Raw genomic sequence first — 20,506 nt, 5'->3', positions numbered from 1 at the left:
GTATAGGAAAATATCAGGAGGGGATCGAGTATTAATCTAGGTAATCTTTTAGATTTCAGTCTCTGTTTTAGTAAAATTAAGGGATCAAGGACATAGGACATAAATGGTTAATAATAAATCCCTTTTAGGTCTTAAAATTTGGTTTGTGATGACTTTTATTAAGCCATAAAATAATTCATTATTTTTAATATAATTTGTTTGAGAAAATAAGTATGTATGCTTTAGAATGATTTCCATCTAAATAATACATTCATACCAGTTCTGGAAAATAAACTATGCCCGTATGTTATTTAAGTGAAACCCAAAAGTAGGTAATGCTTGACTCTGATGAGTCAAAAGTGTTCCGTTTGCTCATACTTGGAGTGTCCTCCAGAGAATATCTGATCCAATGCCTCCATTATTGTCATGAGCATGCAATGAAGGCAAACATATGAGTTGTGTCTTTCCACAATGTCAGCTTTATTAAATCATAAAGCAAAGTTAAATCACAATTATACAGCTGGTTCAGGATTCCAAACTCAAGGACAATCACCATGTGATTAAACCTGGCTTCTTACACAGCACACAAAGCAGGAGAGAAGACAAACCACACAACAAACAAGCTAACAGAAGGGTGTAGGAAGTAAACAAACCAAACACAAAGTCTGTCTGTGGGAGTGCAGTTGAGATAAGACCTTGGGCTGGTCTGGGTCAGTTCTGGGCTCTTACTGCTTCTGATGTCGAGCAGATGTTCCAGGTTCTATTCGGAGATCAATCAGGCAGAGCCTTCTGTGGCAGTTGCCTTTTTAAGTGGCCGGATATAGAGGGTTCAGGTCTGAAGAGTCTGACAGTTTGCTGCCAAAATCCTTCCCTTTTTTGGATTCAGTCAGTTTTGGGTCTCTGCATACCTCCTCTGGTGCTGCTAGTTTTCAGTTCTGGGGTGTCAGCCGACGTTGGTCCCAAAGAAATCTCCTAGCTGCAATGCCTTAACTGCTTATGTCACTGCTTGACACGAGAGACTCCATTTTGCTCTCTACAATTATTTTATAAGAAGGTTGTCTTGGTTTTTTGGGGCTGCTGTAACAAAATACCCGAGACTGAGTAGCTTATATAAACAGCAGAAATTCATTCATCATACTTCTGGAGGCTGGGAAGTCCATGATCAAGGGGCTAGCAGATTCAGTCTCTAGTGAGGGTCTGCTTTCTGATTCGTATGTGGCACCTTCTCCTTGTGTCTTCATATAATGGAAGGGGTGAGGGAGCTCTCTGGGGGCTCCTTTATAAAGGCATTAATTCCATTCATAAGAACTCTGCCTTCGTGACCTAATCACCTTCCAAATCATCACCTCCTGATTTCATCATCTTGGTCATTAGGATCTTAACATATACATTTTGGTGGGACACAAACATTCAGACCATAGCAAAGGAAAATGGGGGCTCAGAGATACTGTGCCCAGCTCTAAGCCACAAAGAAAGTTAGCATCAGTAATAGGTTTAGACCCAGGTTTCATTGACTGCCAGTTCAGGGCTCTTACTACTATAACATATAACATACTAAGAGTAGAATGATTCAGCATTTGCACTCATAGGCATCCTAACTGGTCTATGAATTTATTCATTCATCTGTATTAAACATGGATTTATTAAGTGATTACTATGTACCTGGAACACTATAAGTTTAGCGTATTAGCCGTATGCGTGCATACATGTACTTGCACAAACACACACACACACACACACACTCACTAACACTATGAATCACAAAATCTTAGGCTAGACCTTTGATATGGACCTTAGTCTTCATCTCAGCCCTGAACATGGCCACCTCTAGGACCGCACATTTAAAATTTCCCAAGCAAATAAACATTTCTTTTAAGAACTTCTATCCTGGGAGATTCCATAGTCTTTTTCTATAGCTCTTTTTCTAATTCTTTATCCCACTGTCTCTGGGTTCTGCTTTTGGTTTAATCCTAGGTCTTTCATTCTGTAGTTTAAAGTCCTTTCTTCTTCTAGGAGGAGAAAGATAAAGTCTCAGTAGCTCTCTGAGAATTTCTCAGTCACTAATTTATCCTTTGGCTTTTTGTCTAACTGGTATAATACAAATATTTTTTTTCATAATAGATAGGAATTTATTAAGGAAGAAGGATTAGAGGTGATCTAGTTCAACTATGAGTTTTATAGATGGTCCCCTGGAACCCAGAGAGAAGAAATGATTCAAATTATCCAGCAAGTTAGTGGCAGATTTAGTTTTTGAACCCAGGTCCTATCTGTCATCCAAGGTTTTTGCCATGGCACCGCACTGCCCCAGAATTCTCTCTTTAGGGACACTGTTAATCTGTTTTACTTTATCACTTACTTCTTCCTCAAGTAAAATAACCCACGGAATTTCTTGGTTACCTATGCCAGTAAATAGTTAAACTCACTGAGCCCAAGGCCCTGGAAACTTCTGGGAGGGAGCCAGGTGAGCAAAGAGAGCAGATAAAGGCACCACCTGCCGATGGGTTAGAACAGCCTGGGGACACAGAGAGAATGTAAACACATTCTGCAAATCTTATTGTCTGACACCATGCCAGCATCTTTTGGGTTCTTGTCATGGAAAATATTTTGTCTGAGGTCATTCAATGAGCAAAAAGGAGCATTGAATACCCTCCAGCGTGCCAACTCTGTCTTCCCCCTTTTGTCCAGATTAAATAAGCAAGGGACTAGCATTTCATGGTTCTAGAAGGCCCGCCTTTCAACAATACAGGCTATAAGGTAGGGAAAAAGGAGACATGAAGAAAATATATTGTGTTGTTCTGAACAGCTCTCTCCCCTGGGCAGCCCGCCCTCCTCCCCCGCGGCCTCCCTCTGTTTGCTCACCCATACTTACAAGCACACACCCTGCGTTTAGAGCAAGAGTTAATGTCTGTGCTTCCTCATAAATCTCGGCTTGGTGCCTGGAGCTATGTTTTTAATTCCGTGGTGGAGCTTTGAGATTTAAGATGAGTAGAAAGGAGGAGCAGCTGATGGAGGTAATAATGGAAGCTGCCATTTCTCCTCCTGGGGACTTGCCTCCTCATTCCTGTCTTCTCTCAGGTGGTTTAAATCCTTAGCTCAGCCTCTGTGAAGGCCTGGATGAAAGGAGAGTGGGAAGTCAAGAGAAAGAGTAGCTATATTGTACTATGGCTATGTTATACTATGCCGAAGGATGCATGGCTTGTCTCTGAAGGTAGTAGAATGCGTGGAATGAGCAAATTAACCCAGACTGGTAACTGGCTGGCATAGTTTTCTGGTTCAGCTAAAAATGACTTCAAGGAGAGGAGCCTTTCCTGTCAAAAATACTGCATTGCCTTGCGAAACTTGTTATCAAATAAAGTTTTCCCTCCATTCAACTTGGAGCTCCTTTTTTTGTGTGTTATTCATTTATTTTTCATGATTGGTCTGTTGGCACTTGGGTGATAGTTTCTTCTAGATGAACCTCATCTCTTCAACATGCCTTTGCTTTTTGTGGTGTAGAAGGCAAATCTATTCGGCTGCTACGATGGTTTAAAGTAGTAATTGCTTGAGTTTCCACCCTGGCAACAACTGTATTTGAGTAGAATTCTGAGTCTGAGTCATTGAGTAGAACATGTAATTAACAAGACTAAAGGAAGAACTCTGGTCTTTGAAAATTCTGGTCCTCCGTTTATACGTCTATAAAATGAAAGAATTGGAAACACATCTCTTAAAGGGCCTCCAACTCAGTCTAGTATCCTAAAAATCTCCAACTGTTACAAACCCTCTTCTTCTACCAAGTTCTTACGAATCCTTATGGAGACTTTCCTCTACTTCTGTATCTTTCTAGGAGGTTTTGAAATTTATCAAAAGTAAAGGGTGCATTGACCTTCTTGCTTCTACTACTATGGGAATGGAGGCAGGATCCAGCTAGTTTCCTTGAGGATAGAAAATGGGAACAAAATAAATTGTAATAGGTGGACTTCTCCTTCTATAATGAGATCTGTGGGTTTCTATTTGTACCTGTTTGGGGTATGGGAAAGAGATGATAGTGAAACAGGCCTAGATCTTCAGACCATGGGCTTCTGGAGTTCAGAGACTGAGTCTTATTCATTTCTCTACCTGCAACAATACACTGTACTGTACAGAGAATGTGCTAATTAAATTGTGGAATTGAATATAGACAGCTTAGGACTGTTTCAGGGATTCACCTCTGAGGTGATTTAAAAGATTATTTGTAGCCTATTAGAAAAGTTTTACAGAGCTATGCTGATTCAGTCTGAAGAAAAAAGAGCTGTAGGGTGTTTTAAGCTGAATGGAAGTCTCTCTGACGGAGTTAAGTTTAAGTAGGAAATTATATATGTCAAAACACTGATAAAGCAGAAGCTAAACACATAAGTATTCTGAGACTCAGAATCAGGTGGAAGAGGGATCAATAGGTGAAGAAAAATGTAGAAGATTCCAGAACCTTCTCTGTTCTAGAGATTTGCTTTTCTGGTGTTGTCTATGTAAGGATCATGGTATTTCTCCTCCCCCTTCTTCTTTTGTTCATCTAGTGGTTCTTGACTTGCTGATCTGATTAAGCCTTGTCATACTCTTTATCATATTTCCTGTTAACTTCATTTATTTCTACCAAAGAATTATAAAAAATGCTGTAACAGTTAAATAAAATTTAAAAATATAAAGTTTCTAACAGCACATAGTAAGCATTATAGTACATGCTAGGAACTCAAGATTTGTTAGTTGGTCATTGCCTTACAGCATACAAAACACTTTCTCATCCATTATCCTCTTGTTCCTCATGAAGTTGTTGGTACCTAAAGATTAGAAAGGTGGTATATAATGCTCAAAGCCAGGGTTTATACTCAGAGGATGATTTGGAGCAGAAAGGTAACAAATCTTTCTTTACTTAATAATTTGGTGTTGGCATTCTTTACCTAGGACTGTATCTCCACTTTGCTTAACTTGACCATAGCAGCTCAGTGAGAAAGATAGAGTCTTCTTACCCTGACAACATAACCTTTTTTGTAATTTCCCTCTTCACTCCCGGGGCTACCTTATTTTCCTGCAATCCGCTCATTGATAATATTATATGTATATATATATATATATATATATATATATATATATTCTACAGTTCCTTTGAGACTGAGATTTCCTTTCTGACCTTTAACAAGGATCTCTGGGCAGGCTTTTTGCCTATAGATGATGACGGTCTCCTTAGGGCAAGTCTTTTTAACTCTGTGTTGATTGGAAGTAAGGCTGTGTTGTATAATAGCAAGACCTTAACTTGGAATGTATTTTGTAATGATAGCCCAGAATGGTGAAAAGACCCCTAAATCAAGTCTTGGGAGACCAGGGCTCTCACCAGCTCAGCCCTGTGTGTAATGATGCTTTGGGAAACTAGTCTTCTTGTGTCAGTTTTCTCATATCCAGAAAGAATGCACTGGGCTTTAGCTTCTAAGAGCCCTTCTAGCTCTGACATTCTCTAGTTTATAAACATTAAAATGCTATTCCATCATATGGTGGATGATTTGTGCTTTCACATGTTTGTAAGGTATCATGGTAGGTGCTAAAGTTCCCTAGGAGTGATGGGACAATGCTTGGTATAGTCTTTGCAGCAAAGGATGTGCTCAGGGACCTAATTTAATGCCTCTATACTGAAGCCACAGCCCAGAGGCTTTTTTTTTTAGATCTTGTATGTCCTTGACTGGATCAATGTTAGTAGCATCATAACCGTAACTGTCTACACCATTTACGTAGTTACTCAGGTCATGAGGTGTCACATGGAAACATGCCAAAGAGCATATGGTAAAACTGAGATTCAGAAAGTGACCCTAGCTTGTTCATAGTCACACAGCATTAAGGGTCAGAACCAAGACTCTAACACAAGAATACACGACATCCCATTCTTTGCATTTTTCACTTTACTCTGTTACCTCATATGATACCTTTCATGGTGAGCACAAGTAACTAGTAAAGCACTCCTGGTCATAAAGGCATCTATATTCTCCATAACTGTCCTTATGACATTTGACAGAAAAGAAGATGGTAGATTTTCATAGACCTCTGGTACTAAAGTCTTTGCTGAGAAGCATTGCCTTAATTTTACCTTTGGAGAGACTTCTTAGTTGTAGATTTATCTTCTCAGATATCACCAGTGGAACTCAGGAGAGAAGGTTGGCTAAACTTGTATATTTATTTATTTTCTTTTTTTTAAATTTAAATTCAATTAGCCAACATATAGTACATCATTAGTTTCAGATGTAGTGTTCAATAATTCATCAATTGCATAGAACACCCAGTGTTCATCACATCATATGCCCTCTTTTATGCCCATCACCCAATTACCCCACCATCCATCCCCCTCCCCTCCAGCAACCCTCAGTTTGTTTCCTATAGTTAAGTGTCTCATAGTTTTTCTCTTTTATGACTTCCCATTCAGTTTACCCTCCCTACCCCTATGATTCTCTTTGCTGTTTCTTATATTCCACGTATGAGTGAAAACCATATGATAATTGTGTTTCTCTGATTGACTTATTTCACTCAGCATAATACCCTCCAGTTCCATCCAGGTCATTGTAAATGGTAAGCATTCATCCTTTCTGATGGCTGAGTATGAACTTGTATATTTAGAAATATGCTACATCTCTGAGAAATGTCATTGCCATGCTCAAATTGATTGGTTATTTAGAAATAGGGTCCCTCTTGAATTTCATGCTTAAACTTCATTTAAGGTTTCCCTAAGGTAAAAGAATATAAAGTATACTTATTAGAGAAGCTATCTTGGCAGATTTTCATTGCCTTTGGAAAAAGCAAAATTGCACCCAGCACATAAATTGACATATGAAGCAGTAAATAATTCCATTGTGCAAGTTGTTTTAATGGACTAAAGCCAGAATGCTCCATTAACCAGCATGCATAGAATATTCACTGAGCTTAGAGTTTATTACCAGGCCAGGGGGGAAAAAAAGAAAGAAAGAAAAGAAACAGAATGAAGGAACGTATGGGGGGATGATAAATGTCAGCATAGCAGATGGGAAGGTGAGAGGTTAGAAAGGGAACTTTAGAGGTATGTACAATATGTTTCTTTTCCTCTCTTCTTTTTTTTTTTTCTTTGTGGGTGAAGGATTAAGTAAAAAAAAAAAAAAAGTTTGGTTTCAGCTTTCAAACACAATGATCAAAAATCTGAGAACTGGGCAGCAGAATGTGCCAGGCTCTTTTCTTACTTTCCTTTTGAAAGAAGAATCTCAGGGATCAGCCAATGTGGGAAAGGGGTGGCATATGCATATGTGTGAGATTGTGTTTATACACATCTTTACTTGGATAAACACTCAGAAGCCACAATAGCATTCCCAAAGGAATTCTTCCTTAATACAGGAAGTGACAGCTTTGTGAAGGCACCACAATTAAGCTCTGGGTTTTTATTCTAGATCCCAGGATTTAATTTCTAGAAGAAATGAGAGCTCTGTGATGTTCCATGGGGCTGTTTAGAATTACAGGCAACTTAGTTTTAAAGCTTGTTGAATGCAAAACACCTGAGCTTGGCTTAACCTCCAGGGATCTCTTTGCATTCAGAGATGTCTAAAACCACAAACCATAAATTCTGATGGGCACATGTAAAAGAAGAGACCACAGGAATTACAATTTTGTTATTCAATGTGGCCACACTCTCCTGCCACAACTTCCCTCCCATCATTCCCAAGCTTCCTCTTGCTTTGCACTTGGGTTTACCAGATGACCAGGCCTGGGCCATTCCAGGTAGTGTGAGAAAAGGCAGGTGCAATTCCTTTATGCGCTTTGATATGTTTGTTTCTACAACTTTGCTGGATGGAATGTGTGCAGGAAATAGAAAACCATAAGATATAAAAGCTGAAGTCACAGGCATTTTGAATTGGTCATCATCCCTCTTAATGATCATACATAGGCTACTGTTCTTGATGTCCCATGTCTCTTCTCAGTCATTTCCTGCTTGTGTTTACTACTTTGTGGAAACTGGAGCTGCTGTCATTTCCCTCCTCCTTGAAACTGCCTGCCACCTCAACACTTCCAGTTCCTGTCCCACCACCTTGACTCTTCCTCTCCCTTTCTCCTTTAACTGTTACCATTGAAATATTGGCGTGAGGTTAATATCCCTATTTCCAACCCTGGCCTCGGTCCTCAGCACCAGTCACATTTCCAACTAGGTATTCCCACATAGCATTCTCAAAAACACTCAGAACTCATCATGTTTGAAACAGAATTTATCCTTTATTCTTACCTCCTAAATTTCTGGAACAATCAATTAGTAGGCAAGCCACTTAGCAGCATTATAAAGGCTGAGACACTACCTTACTTTCCCATTATTTTCTTTTTGTTTTAATCTCATGGCAATGGCTAATCTAAAGGAAACTTCTTTCTTGTAGGAGGCAAGGAGAAGGCCTTAGGATCTACTGGGGGAGTCTGGAACAGCAGTCCCTCTTTTCCCGCTGGAACCCGTGGTCCACTGAGGTACCTTATGCGACCTTCACTGAACACCCTATGAAACAGACCAGTGAGAAGTTCCTCGAAATTTGTAAGGTAGGCAGTTTGGGCATCACTCTTAGATGACCTTTGATGGTGAATCTGTGTGCTTCTAAGACATGTACTATTCCAAAAAAAAAAAAAAAAAAAAAAGGAAAAAAAAAACCTGGGTTTANTATACAGATACAAACTTTAAAATGTTTGAACTATTTTTTAGTAAATGGTGGAGCTGTTTTATTTATTAAAAAACATATAATGCATATATTAATCATATTATGATGTTTCCTCCTTATTAATTTATTCTCCAAAAATTATAGTGTAATATTATTTAAAAATCATAATAATTATGTTTGTGTTTATTGCATATACATATATGGGATACATATAACTTTCTGTATGTAATTAAATTCTAATTATTTTATTCAGAGAAGGAGTATGGGATAATGTGAAGTATACAGTCACTATGGCTCTTTGGTCATGTTTGTCACTTTTCTTTCTGGACCTTGGTAGTCTCATCTCTAAAATGGACATAATGATGATCACTGCCTTCCTCCTAACTTCATTGCAACACTGTAAGGTTAAATGGGATAATGTGTGTATAAATGTTCCATAAATGGTAAAGCAGTCAAGAATATTAAGAGTATTTTTATGTCTTTCAGTCTCATCTCCCCAAATATATTTAAGTTTATCAGTGGCAGGGAGAGTCCTTCTACTCTCCTTTCATCCCCCCTAGGGAAATTTAGGCAGTGTTAGCACACTAAGTAGACAGGAAGCAAAACAGTTGGAACTGTAAATGCAGAGAAAGATGAAACTTCGGTATTTTCAACAAAATCTGTATATACATAGGAGCGTGCTTATAGGCCTAGAAATTCTTGCCTTCCCTGGCTTCTCTACATTTACCCTTATATGCTGTCAATTCACTTCCAAATACCACAACTCTCTATTTGCTATAAATTCAAAAGATAGCAACATACATCTAAATTCCTTCTGTGAATGGATGGCGTGCATTGCATTGCCTGCATTGTTTTCAACACACCTGTTCATGCAAGTATGCATATGTATAAAACTGATTTTTAATTGATAAGTACCCTATTTTAAAAAGGATTTGAGGCAAAACATCTGCGATTAAAGGGTAGACAGAGTCTTCATTGCCCCTAATACATAGGTGGAGTTGGCTTAAATCTCTTCTGCTCTCCAAAAGGTCAATGGTCTTTTCAAGATTTATGCAAACATCCTCAGGGGCTCATGTTCTCAAGGTTTACCTCTGGTTTATTGCAGGCACTGAGTTAGATCATTGTATGGCTCATGTGATAGCCCAATCTCACAGTGCTGCAGCTCAAGCTTCAACATCAGCCCCTAGCCTGACTCTACCACCTAAAAGCTACAAAACAGAACAAAATGAAAACCAATGAGAACAACAAAAATATTTACACAAAGGCACTGATGCGAGAGTAGACTTGCTGAGGGCTTCCCAGAGATGGAGTGGGAATTTACATCATAATAATGTGTCCAAACTTCACAGGGAATATCAGCTCTCCCTGTTTTAAAATCCTTATTAATAGTAATACTCTGATACATTGCTTCACAATCCTCTCTGCTCTCCTCTGGATCCTGTCTCGCTCCTCCCCAAACACTTGCCCTTCCTCTTCCACTTCCCCTTCTTCTCCTTTTCTTCCTCCTTCTCTTCCCTCTTCTTTTTTTTCCCCCTTCTTCTTCTTCTCCTTCTTCTTTTCTTCTTAACAGTTCAGAGTATTTTATCTGTTTCTTTTTTTTTTTAACACCTGCTAATCTAACCTGAAATGCTTAATAATGTATTTTTCCAAAGCCATTTCCCACCTTTAAGGGAAGCCTAGTTCTGACCATTAAAATAATATGTATTTTTGCTTTAATAGTAATTGTATTTTATTGTACTTTAAAATAATACCGACTGCCTTGGTTATTACATCCATCACTTCCTGAGCCAAGTCTCTTATTCCTCATACCTGATTAAGTACTTACTCCCCGAGTGTCCTTTGCTGGAAGACAGTCCGGGTAAGGGATTAAAGAATAAGTTCTATTCACTGCAGAGAAATGGCACTGCCTTACTCGAATTCTTGATGGTATTTTGTTTTATTTTGATACGTATAAATATAATCAATACTTTTAAAAAGAAGATAAGAAATAAAAAGGAAGATAAGAAATAAAATATTAAAAAAGGGGATAGAATAATTATTTCCCAAATACCATGAATGTGGTTAGAATGGAGTAGTAATTTTACACAAGCCCTTCCTATTAGTCAAGGCTAAAAGGAAAACTCACTGTTTATATAGCTCTTGTTGAGTGGGGGTGAGAATAGCAGGTGTGTGTGTGTGCACCCGAGCACACGTGTGGATGTAAGTATAATGAATGGTTGTTTAGTTGGTTGGTTTTCAGTCAATCAAACTATTTGTGGATCTGTCAAATATATTTCCTTTACAGTTTTTCTCCTTAAACTACTCTTCCAAAGCTTTTCTTTTTTTTTTTCAATTTCCTGGCAACAGTCTGGCATTTTTCATTTGCCAAACTATTTCTTATTCGAAGGCCACCCCAAGTCTTGATTCTTTATGTCAACAAGTGATCTCCATCTGTGATGTCAGATGATGAGTACTCTGGTACAGTTCTTTGAGTTTTAATTTCTCTTTTGATGTTGGTTTTTATGTCACAATATTATTTGTGTTTAGGATATTTTCCAAGATTGGCTTTGATTAATACTCAGTTATATTAATGTAAAAGAGTAAATAAGAAGAAAGATAATTCTGTGGACGTAGAATTCCTTTTATGTGAGGATTTTGGCATAACATAAGATTTTAAAAGGATGATATAAACTAGTTTTTCCATTCCCCTTATAAATGAAATGGGGAAAAGTAGAAAAATATGCAGAAAATGCATAACTAAATTAAATACCTGAAACAATTTAATTCAGTTTAGCAAATCTGTTATGGCAAAGGAAAAGGAATCCTGTAGAGCTGGGTTACACATAGTCAAATTTTTCAAATTATGTACAATCTAATGGAATGACTTATTTTAACAAAAATACATTTAAAAAATCCAAATTTATTCTTACTCAGAGTCTTTTCTTATATAGCACCTGGAATCTCTTTATTCAACAAATATTTTCTGACACCTACAAAGTACAGGTATTTATTGTTCAGGATACAAACATAAATGAGACAAGATTCACATCTTCATGGAAGACATTGCTTAACAGAAGAGGTATATAAAAATGCTAGGATATTTAAATGAGTACTAAATTGATTAAGTCATAAATTTAGATCAAATGAAGGAGTGGATGCACATCAAGGTACAAGGAACATTCTTAGACACAGGGTAATTTATTTTAGCAGGAGTTTAACCTTATATATTCCCATCATGATTGTAATGGCTCAAATAATAAGTATAAGGGCTTGATTTAAGTTAGGAGTGGTAGGAATGGAGAGAAGATAAAGAAATTTTGATATATTAAGGACACAGAATTAATAGCAGCAGGTAACTTACAGAATATAATAGTAGGTGGAGGAGAGAAAGAGATCAAAGATGATGTGGTTTCTGGCTTGGGTAGATGGTGATTCCATTAATTTCAATGGGAAAAACTGAAAGGAGAGTAGGTTTGGAGGTTCAGTTTAGGACATATTGAGTTTGACACATACATGGGACATGGGGTTCAGTTAGTTGTCAGGCAGTTAAAAATTTAGGTCTGAAGTTCAGGAGGGAAAGCTGAACTGGTGAAAGAGGTTTCAGGTCATAAAACTTTGGGTCAAAGCTGAGTCATGGGCTTGGTTGGTCAGGCAGGTACCATAGGAAAGAGCATTAATGGACACATTAATTGCATTCAAATCCAAATTCATATTATCCCTAAGTCTCTTAACACTGATCTAAGAAATTACGATCAAATTTATGCAATAAAGCATCAAAATACATCATTTTTTTCTTGTATTCATCTCACTAACACTATAGCACTCTACATCTGGCAAATATGATGGTCAAATGGCCTCTTTCCAGACATTCTTGCTTATCTCGGAGCCTGTTCCAATCTGTGTATGCATATACTTTGCATTACTCATATAAAACAGTTGTGAAAATAGGAAATAATCATTTTTTGGCATTGACTTTCTTGTTACAAGACATAAAAATAATATTATGTAATATTATGTAATCAGACTATATTTATTGATTATAGTTTGCATGTTTTCATGCAATTCAACTAACAAAAATCCTGTGAGGTCAAGATAGCCATCTCTATTTTTAAAATGAGGGTACTTAGAGTGATTAAGTGAATTGACTAAGGTATTACAATAAACTGCTCTATTTCCACACCTAAACAATTTGCTAATAAGTAGGGAAATGGGTATAAACCTGAAGAAACTCTGTGTGTGTGTGTGTGTGTGTGTGTGTGTGTGTGTGTATTTATTGATGTGATGGAATGTGATATACTTATGACAAGATGCAATTATCCTTGATTGTTTCATCTACTTTATATTTGTAATTTGTAGTCTCATTTCCCCTGTTTTAACCATTGCCTTGCTGGGTTCTTAGGATGTGTGGATAGTCTTGCTGGGAGGAATTAATGACCCAGCCCAGAGTTGGTGAATAATAGTGAATGGGCCATGAATGATCTATAATCAAATCAAAGGGATCTACAGACCAAAATTTTTTCTCTTTTCTGGCATATTTACCCTTCTTTTCAAGGGAATTCTGAAAGTGAACCAATGTTTTAGCGATCAAATGTAACTTTACATCCTTAGCTCCTTAGTTTCCGTTCACATCAATTTGACAAATACTCATTGAAAACCCACCTGACATTGAATACTACATGCTGAGCAGTGTGCTAGTAAGCTGGGAGACTGAGAAGAATAAAACAGATTTTGCCCTCCAGACACTTAGAGAGTAGAGGGAGAAAGCACAAAAGGTAATTAACAAATTATAATTTATTATGCTAAGTCTGTTAATAGAGGGATTCACAAGGTTCTATGGAAACCCAGAAGAGGGAACAAGTAAGTCCAAAAGTTAACGGGTATAACATTTGAAGTGAAACTCAAAGTATGAGTGATTTAAGCATCAAAGGATGAGGGAAAAGACATTTTAAATAAAAGAAAGATGGTTGGAACCTGCAAATTACCAAGGTATATGATATGTTCTTGAATAAAGAGTAGCTCATTTTAGCTGGAATTTAAAGTATGTGTGTGTTGACAAGGGACAGTTGGGGAAATGGAATAGGAAGGGGATGCAAATTAGGATGTAGGAACCTCTCTTGGAGGAAAGAAACTTCTGTCTCAGCCTCCTTTTCTCTCTACACACCTGAATATACCCACAATCAAGATGTCTCCATAAAGATAATTCCCGGTAAAATGTGCCAGAATGATAGTAACTCTATCCAGCTGTGTGACTTTTCAAGTGGTTTCCAGGATTGGGTATTGGATGGACTTACTCTTTTTTTCTTTTTTTTTAAAGATTTTATTTATTAATTTGACAGAGAGAAACAGCCAGCGAGAGAGGGAACACAAGCAGGGGGAGTGGGAGAGGAAGAAGCAGGCTCCCAGCGGAGGAGCCTGATGTGGGGCTCGATCCCATAACACCGGGATCACACCCTGAGCCAAGGGCAGTTGCTTAACCACTGCACTACCCAGGCGCCCCTGGATGGACTTACTCTTGATCCCAGCATGCTTCATTTCCTACAGAGGGAAACCTGTAGCCTGAAGGTTTGGAAAACCTGCTCAGCTCAGGAATGTGGGCCTGCAGGCATGAAACCTGGTCTCTTTACCCAGTGTAAACAGGAAGCAAGTTATGGTTGTAATAAGGAAAACTGAGACTCTAGGCAGTGAACTGCTGGCAGACAGCACCTGAAGCAACCTAGGAGCCCAGTCACTCAGCTGGTAAATAATTGCTGTAAAGTCAAGAAGAACGTTCAACACTCCCCCCGACCTCCAACACACCCACCCACCCACACACATTGCTATACTTTACCCCAACCAGCACACAGCTCCTATGTAATCCGAGTTGTTAAAACTTGACCCTCTGTTTTTGAGACTGGAATAAAAGAAGGAGCCAAGGGTGGGTGTATAAAAGCTTTTAGAGTAAAGTATGTGGCTGGTGGCATTCATATCAGATGACACCGCGTTCCTGTCACACAGATTGAGTTCAGGTGCTTGAAATGCTCAGGACCCAGCTTGGGGACTTGGTCTTTTGTCTGACTTTCCTTCAATGTACTGCTTGTCACTTTGTCTTTGTGGTCCCTCCTCCTTTTAGAGGGTTCACCAAAATGACTAGAAATAAAGTGCATCTGAGTCTGACGAAACGCCAAGTTCATTGAGTATGAAATAATGTCAACTTTTTCTTTCCAGCATTTAGATGCTGAGGCCACAGAGGATTCTCTGAATGAAACTTATGATAAGGACTGGAGAAGCATCCAGTCGTCTAATCTAAAGACATTTATTGATCTAGGAAAAGATATCCTGACAGTCCAGAGGGTGTTGACAATGGGAATGTTGAGGTGAATTGCATGTGGGTCTTCAAGAAGTTATAGTTTGATGGTAATATTGTCAGTGATTTATTGACAGTATTTGTTGATTATTGGTAATAGGCTTCCTTAATGACCTTTGCAGTATGACTCCAAATTCCAGCTTCATCTCATTCCACTTCCTCAGCCCTTCCTGAAATACATGAATTTGTGTACCTGTACATGGAGAGTTTACACACAAACCCTTCATTTATTAAAGTTGGTTTAATCTTTATAGATACCCTTTGCATTTGATATTATTAATATTCTTTTTTTTATGGAAAAGGAACTATAAAATTCAGAGAGGTTGAATAACTTGCCCACAGTCACACAGCTAATGAGTGCCATACTTGCAACCTGAGATGATCTGTTTGATCTCAATACTCATGTTACATCATGAATACTTCCTTTAGTTCTTGCTTTCCAACAGGGGATGATTTTACCTTCTGGAAGACATTTGGCAATGCCTCAAGACATTTTTGGTTCTCACACCTGGGGTGGGATGCTACTGGTATGTGGTGGGTAGAGGCTTTAACATCCTAAAATATAGAGGACATTGTCCCCCACAGCAAAGAATTGTTTGGCACAAAATAATAATAGTCCCAATGTAAAGAAACCTTGGTTTACTTATATAGACAAACAGCCACACTTGTGACTCTAATTCTTAGAAAACTGGATATGAATGAAGTTTAAGTGGGGGTATAAATGAAACTCAATAGAATAAAATATTAATTTTTACTTTGAGTAGATGGGAAGGCATTGTGGGAGAGATAGGATTTGCATTTGGTTTTGAAAAATGAATAGGAGCATAGACAATATAGATCTTTGTGGATCGAATAGACTGTGAGAGATAGACGTTGCTAGGCAAGCTTAGTATAGTGTTTTTCAATTTTTTTTTTAGAAACAAAAGACTTTAAAAAATAAAATCTTACTTGAAACCCAAATATATAAAACTTAAAAATAGAGCAGCTCTAATTGATGTGATTGCAGGGACTGGAGTATGTTACCTGTTTGGCTTCCACAACTTCTCCCCAAACCCTCAGGAATATCTGTTGTACCAACACTGTTAATAACAACACTTCCTATCTTTTCAAAAGAATCTTGGTTTGGATGATAAATCATATGGTCATCCAACCCATGAGGAAATCTGGTGTTCTAAGGAACATGTTTTGAAAATTAAAAATAAAATAATTAAAAATTAAAATAATTTTTTTCTATCCTTTCTGAAAAATAAGGAACATAAATCCTTTTCTAAATGTTTGAATTTTACTGCTCATAATAGCAGTATGTTATAGAAGAGAGGACTTTAACACTTAAGTCAGGAGACTTGCATCCAAGGCTTTGCTCAGTTGCTTACTAGTATTTATCATTGGACAAATTTCTGAAACACTTGGAGCCTCAGTTTACTTATTGGATCCCCTGTGCATTGCCCCCAATGCCTAGCATCTTGTCCAACAAAGCGTCCTGAATTTGTGGATTTCTAATTCTTGCCCTATATCCTATCTTGTTTAGGCTATTAACTTCACTTTATGAATATTGTTCTTGACCTCAGGATCTATAATTATTATTTTGGAATTGTTGACTATAGACATGGACCTATCATCTGTATATTTCTTCATGCTCCAGGCTCAATGTATCCAGCTGACCATTAGAAATTACTAAGAGGCCTTACTGGTTAGACACTTCAAACCACACATCTAGAACAGAAACCTTGATCCCTGTACCTCTCCACATGCAAGCCCTTCTCCCACCGAGGTTTTCCCAACCCAGGAATGAAATCACTTTCTATCCAGTTTCTCAGACCAAAAATCTAGGTGTCATCTTTGATTCCTCTGTTCTCTTCATCCCCTATATTTACTTTTACTGGCAATTTCTATGACTCTGCCTCCAAGTAGTATCCCTAAGTCAAACAGTTCTCAAGTTTTCTACTGCTCTCTTTGTCCAAACCACCATCATCTCTTGCCTGGACTACTGAAACGACCTTCAAACTCCTCGTAATCTTCCTGCTTCCATTCTTGACCCTGACAGTAAATTCTCCATACAATAGCCAGGATTATTTTAAAAAAACAAAACAAAAAACAAACCAACCCCACAAAAACCCAAAAGCAAACAAAAAACATGCATCATCAAACATCTTTAAAATCATTTCAATCCAAAGTCCTTAATATGGCTCACAAGAAGCTCTGTGCCTAAGGTTTCATTTCAATCTCTTTCGTTTAATCACTATATTCTAGCTGTATAGGATTTTTCCCTGTTCCTTGAATAAACTAAGCTCATCCCTACCTCACAGCCTGTGCAGGTGCTTTTATTTTCTCCCTCCCGATTTGTCTTTTCTCCTCATAACTGCCTCTTTTTCATCCTTTGGTCCTCAGATCAAGTTTAACTTCCTCAGAAAGATGTGCCCTGAATTCAATATCTAAAATAACCTTCAATCCTATTACTTTACCTTTTTCCACATTTTATTTTCTCCTAGAATTTATCACCATCAAAATCACCTATATTTACTTTTACTTTCTCTCATGCCACAAGAATGTAATCTCCATGGGAACAGGGTGCTTGTCTTGCCTCTCTAGTCACAGCACTTAGAAAATGCCTGGCGAATAGTGTAGGTGTTTTGTTAATATTTTTTGGATGATTTTAGAGCGTTTTAATCTATTAGTGGCATACAGAGTTAGTTTACAGTATTTGTACTGATAGAAATAATTTACATAGACATAGAAAATTAAAGTAGCTAAAACTAAAATGATAGCTGGTAACCTTACATAGCTAAGAAACAAACTGAGGAATTGCATGTTATTTTGACGTTAAGAAGCAAAATTTGGCCTGAGGAAAGTTAATAGAATTAAACACAAAATTAAATTATCAACTAAAATCACACTCAGGAAAATAATAATATTAAGAGTAAATCCTCAGAAGAAAACTCAACTAAATTTGAAATGGACAAAAATCAATTTTTTGATTTAATTTAATTGTATAGACATGAATTCATTCAATGGAAATTTTTCAGGAAAAAAATGGAAAAATTTATAAATTATTTCTTTCAGATAGAAAATTCTTCAGTGAACCCAATTGTCTTGGTGTAATTCATGTCAGAAAACACAGTCTTAATGAAAAATCAGTAACCCTGACAAAATTTTGATGTATGTTCATATTAAAAAGTACAGAGATAAGAGAAACAAAGTAAAAGTGTCATCTTGTACCTGGTTTTCTTTGGAACTCTTCTCCTTGATCAACTGAAAACTTCAGTAATCTCGAGGAACTAATATTTAGGATTTTCTTTCAATCCAGAGTTTAAAGGCTTTTTATTTTTAAATAATTTTAGACTTACAGGAAAATTGCAAAGATGGTAAAGTTTCCATGTACATGACATTCAAATTCTTCTAACAACTTACATAATATAATATAGTTATCAAAATCTGGGAATTAAACATTGGTAGAATAATATTAAGTAATCTATAGGCCTTATTCAAATTTCATTGGGTTTTTGTTTTGTTTTTCCTAATGTCCTCTGTATGTCCCAGGATCCAGTCCAGGATAACATGTTATATCTGTCTCTTTATTCTCCTCCAAACTGTGAGAGTTTCTCATTCTTCCTTTTTATTTTTATTTAAATTCAATTAGCCAACATATAGTGCATCATTAGTTTTGATATAATTTTCAATGATTCATTAGTTGCATTTAATACCCAGTGCTCATCACATCTTTCCTTCTTCCTTTGTTTTCATGATCTTGGCACTTCTGATGAATACTGGTCAGTTTTTTTGTAGAATGTCTCTCATTTTGGGTTTGCCTGATGGTTTCTCATAATTAAATTGCGGTCTGCTTTTTTGGTGCAGATACTATAGAAATGATGTTGTGTCTTCACCATAGGCTTATGACGCCTGTATGTCTTATTACTAGTGGTGTTAACCTTGATCACTTGTTTAAAATGGTGTATGCTGGATTTCTCCTCTGCAAAGTCAGTATTTTTCTCTTTATGACTGATAAATATCTTGGGGGAGATACTTTGATGCTCAAGCCTTGTTTTTTGAAATCATGGTTTCTGAGTAGAATTTAATGTATCCTTTGGCATCCAGAGAACTGTTACTTTTAAAAAGCTCATATCAGCGTTAAAAAATTGTTTTCTGGAGTCTATGATTCATATTAAGGAAATTGGCATTCCAAGTATGGAACTGAAGAGAATGGGACTAAGAAGTTAGTCTTCTCTGCCTATAAATAATGAAATATCTGTACCTATAAATAATATGCTTTATAAAATATTTTTGAATAATTTACTGAAATTCATACAGCAATCTGATGAGGTTGGCATTTAGTATCATCATCACCATCATTATTATTATTTTCCTATTTTCAGATGTATAAACTAAAGCTCAGTGAGATTATATGGTTTTATCCAGGGTCTGACCATCAGTAACTGATAGGGCAAGGAAACATACCAGACCCTGTGTATCTAATGCCAAGCATTTTCCCAATATACAGTGATGAAGTAGACATCGTTAGACAGCAGTGAGTCCCATATCATTGGATATGTCCATATAGTGGGATGTGGCTTCTTGGTAAAGATGTGGCAAGGCATAACAATCGATGAGTGGTGAATTGATAGGCTTAAGATCACTTCTAATCTTGAGATTTTATGATTTTAAAACGTAGTGATTAAATGCCCATGTTATTAACTTATTCTTTCCTTTCTGCTTTCTTCTTTTGGAAGTTGAAGAAAGATCATTTCTTTCTGTTTTATTCAATCAACTAAAGCACTGGTGGAGTTTGCTGAAAAGAAGGATGTCCTTCCTTTTAGAATCCTTAGGCTGTATGATTATAATTTGTATCCTTCAGTAACAGCAATGTTTACATCCTCTTTAAGATCTCAAAGAGGATGCTGGAACTGCAAACAGTAATAAAAATTACCTTCGGTCTGTCTTTGCTGCTATAGACTGAAGCTCATGGAGAACAAGCAAAACCCTACTTCTGTGTTAGTTACATTCTTTAGCCTCAGTGAAGTGAGTCTATTTTTTAAAATTAATGTTTTGGTATTACTCAATTACTTTATAACTTTAAAGAAAAGTAGAGAGACAGGGGCATCTGGGTGGCTCTGTTGGTTTAGTGTCCAGCTCTTTTTTTTAATGATTTTTTATTATATTATGTTAGCCACCATACAGTACATCCCCGGTTTCCGTTGTAAAGTTCGATGATTCATTAGTTGTGTATAACACCCAGTGCACCATGCAATACGTGCCCTCCTTACTACCCATCTCTTGATTTCGGCTGAGGTCATGATCTCTGGGTCATGGGATTGAGCCTCTCCTCGGGTTCCACGCTCAACAGGGAGTCTATTTGAGATTCTCTCTCTCTACTCTCTCTCCCTCTGTTCTTCCCCCTCTGCTTGCATGTGCGCTCTCTCTTTCTCAAATAAATGCATCTTAAAAAAAAGAGAGAGAAAAATATATCCATTTATTTTGAAAACCTAGAAATATTGAGGTACTCCAGAAAACTGTATTGTTTTATCATCATAGTCACTATTCTTTTTTTTTTTTTTTTTTTTTT

General features: G+C 37.1%; 1 protein-coding gene across 2 annotated transcripts in view; it reads left to right on the top strand.

Annotated features, from left to right (window-relative positions):
• TPRG1 (tumor protein p63 regulated 1) overlaps positions 1-20,506 on the top strand; it is a 146,915-nt gene that overhangs the window by 121,685 nt on the left and 4,724 nt on the right. For both annotated transcript variants that reach the window (XM_019794748.2, XM_019794747.2), the window contains exon 5: positions 8,358-8,511. In XM_019794748.2, coding sequence (XP_019650307.1) covers positions 8,358-8,511 — 154 coding nt within the window. The remainder of the gene's footprint in view (positions 1-8,357; positions 8,512-20,506) is intronic.

Source organism: Ailuropoda melanoleuca, chromosome 1 (genome assembly GCF_002007445.2).
Source record: "Ailuropoda melanoleuca isolate Jingjing chromosome 1, ASM200744v2, whole genome shotgun sequence".
Taxonomy (NCBI): domain Eukaryota; kingdom Metazoa; phylum Chordata; class Mammalia; order Carnivora; family Ursidae; genus Ailuropoda; species Ailuropoda melanoleuca.
The sequence above is the reverse complement of the archived record's forward strand: the minus strand, read 5'-3'. Positions and strand labels throughout refer to the sequence as shown.